The 3,699-nt window shown below is 38.0% G+C and overlaps 1 protein-coding gene across 1 annotated transcript; it reads left to right on the forward strand.

Annotated features, from left to right (window-relative positions):
- Positions 1 to 290: 290 nt before the first annotated feature.
- On the forward strand, positions 291 to 3,062 carry LOC127934111 (ankycorbin-like). Its single transcript, XM_052531277.1, has 3 exons — positions 291 to 1,481; positions 1,607 to 1,735; positions 2,901 to 3,062. Exons 1-3 carry the CDS (start codon positions 840 to 842, stop codon positions 3,060 to 3,062), a joined length of 933 nt encoding a protein of 310 aa, XP_052387237.1. The 5' UTR covers positions 291 to 839.
- Positions 3,063 to 3,699: the final 637 nt, after the last annotated feature.

A 3,699-nucleotide genomic window follows, 5' to 3' on the forward strand; every position in this document is an offset into this window, starting at 1 on the left:
ACTGCAGAGGATCTGTTGGTGATAAAGTGATGTTATGCTATATTTCTCTAAATTAATTTCAAAATTTCAAAATAAAATGACTATTCCTTCAATGTCAGTGGCATTAATTTGTATATTTAGTATGCGACCTTGAAATCTTGCACAGTTTGTAAAGAGTCATATACTCACTTGACATGAGCCATATTACATCTTATTCTCAGTAAATTAAAAATAAAACTGACTGCAGTTGAATTAAAATATACAAACAAATGATTTCCTACTTCATCATCACCCTTTTTATTCAGGTCAGGCCTGCACAGTCTGCTTCTGTGCCAGTGAGTTCTGCTCCGATGGAGTTATTGCCCGGTGAGTTGGAGGCCCTTAGGAGAGAACTAAAAGATTCATGGAGGAGGCAAGAAGCAGCCGAGGCGGAGGTGCACAGGCTGGACACGGCGCTGGCTCTGCGTGCTCAGGAGTATGAAGGACTGAGGAGAAATAGTGAGCAGGCTTTGCATGTGGCCCATAACCAGTTGTGTGAACTGGAGCAGGCCCTGGGTGAGGTGCAGAGATGAATGGCCGGCTCTGAAACCCGAATGAGACAGATGCAAGCTCATCTAGCGGCCGTCAGGGAGCACTTGTGAGAAGAGCTGACAGTCCAGCTCCAAGAGGCCAAAGGTCAGCGAGAGGCAGCCGTAGCTGATTTTGGGAGGATGCAGAAAGAGCTCATCCAGAGTAGAAGCGAGGTGGAGCAGCAGAAGGAGCACCAGAGCTAATGCAGGAACTTAGCTCTTAGCCGATTTTCCCATGAGCTCCTCAGCAGGGAAGAGCAACTAAACACACTCGGGGCCAGGTTAGCGGACATGGAGACACAGCCAGCTGAGATGTTGTGTAAAGAAGCACAGACTCCATCAGAATGTTGCCTCACTCACGAGAAGAGCACCATGACTGTCCTCACCACAGAGACCAATGAACGAACCATGGATCTGGAGAACTACATTAGCAAGAATGAGCACACAGTCATAACTAACTCACTAAAAGATGCACTGCAGCAGGCTGAAACCAAAGCTGACGAGGCTCTACAGAAGTACCAGAGTGTCCAGGAGGAGAACCAGAGCCTGCTGAGAGAACTTCAAGAACAAAAGATTGAGCTGGATACCATCCAGAAGGCTCTGCAGGCTAGGTTTGTTCCTGTTACCTTAATGGAGGAAAAGGAGAAAGATGTGGAGCGACTCAAACTGGCCCTGGAAGAGATGGAGAAGCAACAAAACCAGGGCAGTCTGAACATCTCAAACAGAAAGGATGAGGGTATTCAGAGAGAAGAACACAGACAGCCATGCACAAGTGAAGTACAGCAGAACCAAGTGTCTTATTCTTCAGGGAGTGACAGAGCAGAATGTGAAGTCACTAGAAGAGCGGTGAAAAATATGCAGCCAACTGAAATAGAGAGCAAAAGTAGCACAACTGAAGACCAGGGCAGCACATTGCAAGATCAGGTTGAAAAGGTGATTATTGCCTGCTTAATTGATATATAAATAAATAAAAGAACAAAGACTGTTGTATATTATATATTCTTTTTTTTTTTTTTCAGAAAATGTAAAAATTAAATTACATATGTTCTCTGTCTCAGTCTTCAGTGGAGCATGAAGGACAGAGGTTGGCTCAGGTCAACATATCAGAACCCATCAGCTCCTGTGAACCATCACAGTCTTGCAGCTCTCTCCAGACGCAGGTCCACAACCTACAACAGCAGCTAGAGGTTAGTTACTGAGTGCTTTATCGTTTATGAGTTTTTGTTTTGTAGATGCTTTCTTGAACTATGACCTCATTGCTTTTGGTGCAGATTGGCTCAAAATGAGTAATTGGATAGGGTTGTGATAAGATTCTTTAGTATATACATTTTTCAAAAATTGAAGTGCTAGGTCACCCAAAATGTAAAATTCTGAATGCTGATAACCAAACAGTTTTGGTTCCCGTTGACTTCCACTGTATTTATTTATCTTCCATACAATGGAAACAAAACGGTCTTGTTTCCAACACTTTTCAAAATATATTTTTGTTCCACAGAATTGTCATTTTTGGGTGAACTATCCCTTTAAGTGTAAGTAAAGGTTTTGAATGAAATAAAATGAAAAATCATGTACTCATACTAATTTTGTTCTAAACCTGTATGACCTTATTTCCTCTATGGAACACAAAATTAATCCTGGCCAACATGAAGTGAGAAATTTATGACATAATTTAAATTAAGTAAACAAATTCTTTCAATTTACAGTTTTAATAATCCTCTTGAAAAAATAATGCACAAAATACAACATCGTAAAACAAGAATTAATACATTAAGACGATAAAAAGTGATCTGGTATAAAAATGAGTACAGATATAAACAAAGTGATTTGTAATACTAAGAACAGAGTTTGATTATAATTTAATTAATATTCTGTTGCTTGTGCTGTCTTTGTGTAGAAAAGAATATTCAAATTCACCAAATTCACCAAATTTAAATTCAGTCTACTAGTAAAGTAGCAAAGTAGCAGTAGCATGTTTCTTAGCAACAGTGGCATCAGTGGACATGAGGTGGGTGGCTGGAGAGGTCTTCACCTTGGCACACTTAACAGAAGCCATTATTACAGTCCCACAGAGTAACATAAATTGTCTTGTGATATTAGAAGAAATCTGCAGTGACTGACGAAAAACAGAATTACACATTAATCACTCTCCAGAGACATCTTTACTTTCTTCAAGATACTCTTGTTTTTCAGATGCTTTTACCGTAATCCGACAAAACAAAGCACTTTATGACCTGTATTGTCCATTTCTAAATGAAATGTTGGTTTATGCAGTATTGTTTTTTTGTTTTTTTTTACCTGATGGGAAACCAAGCATTATGAACTGCCTGTTTTCTTTTCTTTTCTTATTGCCAGGACTGTGAAAAACATTATAGACATGTGCTTTCAATATACCGAACACGGTTGCTCAGTGCAGCACAGGTAACATTTTATTCTTGTATGTTCAGAAACTGTGTATTTCTTTTGCAGGGTTACATTGATGAAGAGGCCAAAGTGGCTCCAGATTGTCAAGATTAGAGAGGAGTGTGTGTGTTGAGCATTCACTGTGCTGCTGTTCCTGAGTGTTTGTGTGTGTGTGTGTGTGTGTGTGTGTACTACTGTCCAAAAGCATGGGGTCTGTAAGATTTTTTTTAATGCCTTTGAAAGAAGTCTTATGCTTACCAAGTGTGCCCAAAGAACAATTAACTGTTGTTCTTTGTAACTAATTTAATCCACAAATAAACTATACAATATTGAAATGTAGCTATGTTTGTTTTTTATGAACCATTCTAGTTATTTGTAGTAACTAAGACTCTAATATATAGACTCTAATATATAGACACATAAAAAAAAAAAAAAATACTTACAAGTCCTAAAAAAATCAATTTTAGAACAAGCCTTACTTAAAAGAAGTATAGTTAATTTTAAGAAATATACTGAACTAAAGTTTAAGTATACTTTATGTAGCAAGTATACAAATATCAATGTACTATTAGTGATATACTTGTAAGTGTACTATTTCAATACTACTTGGGACTTAATTGGCCCACTTTCTTAAATATAACAGTAGTAAACTTTAAGTACACAACTAGTTTACATGTGTTTAGTTTGTACTGCCACTATACTAAGAGCCAACTTATAGGTATACTGATAGTTTACTAATTAAACTTTGAAG

The sequence above is a fragment of the Carassius gibelio genome, chromosome A18 (genome assembly GCF_023724105.1).
Source record: "Carassius gibelio isolate Cgi1373 ecotype wild population from Czech Republic chromosome A18, carGib1.2-hapl.c, whole genome shotgun sequence".
NCBI lineage: Eukaryota > Metazoa > Chordata > Actinopteri > Cypriniformes > Cyprinidae > Carassius > Carassius gibelio.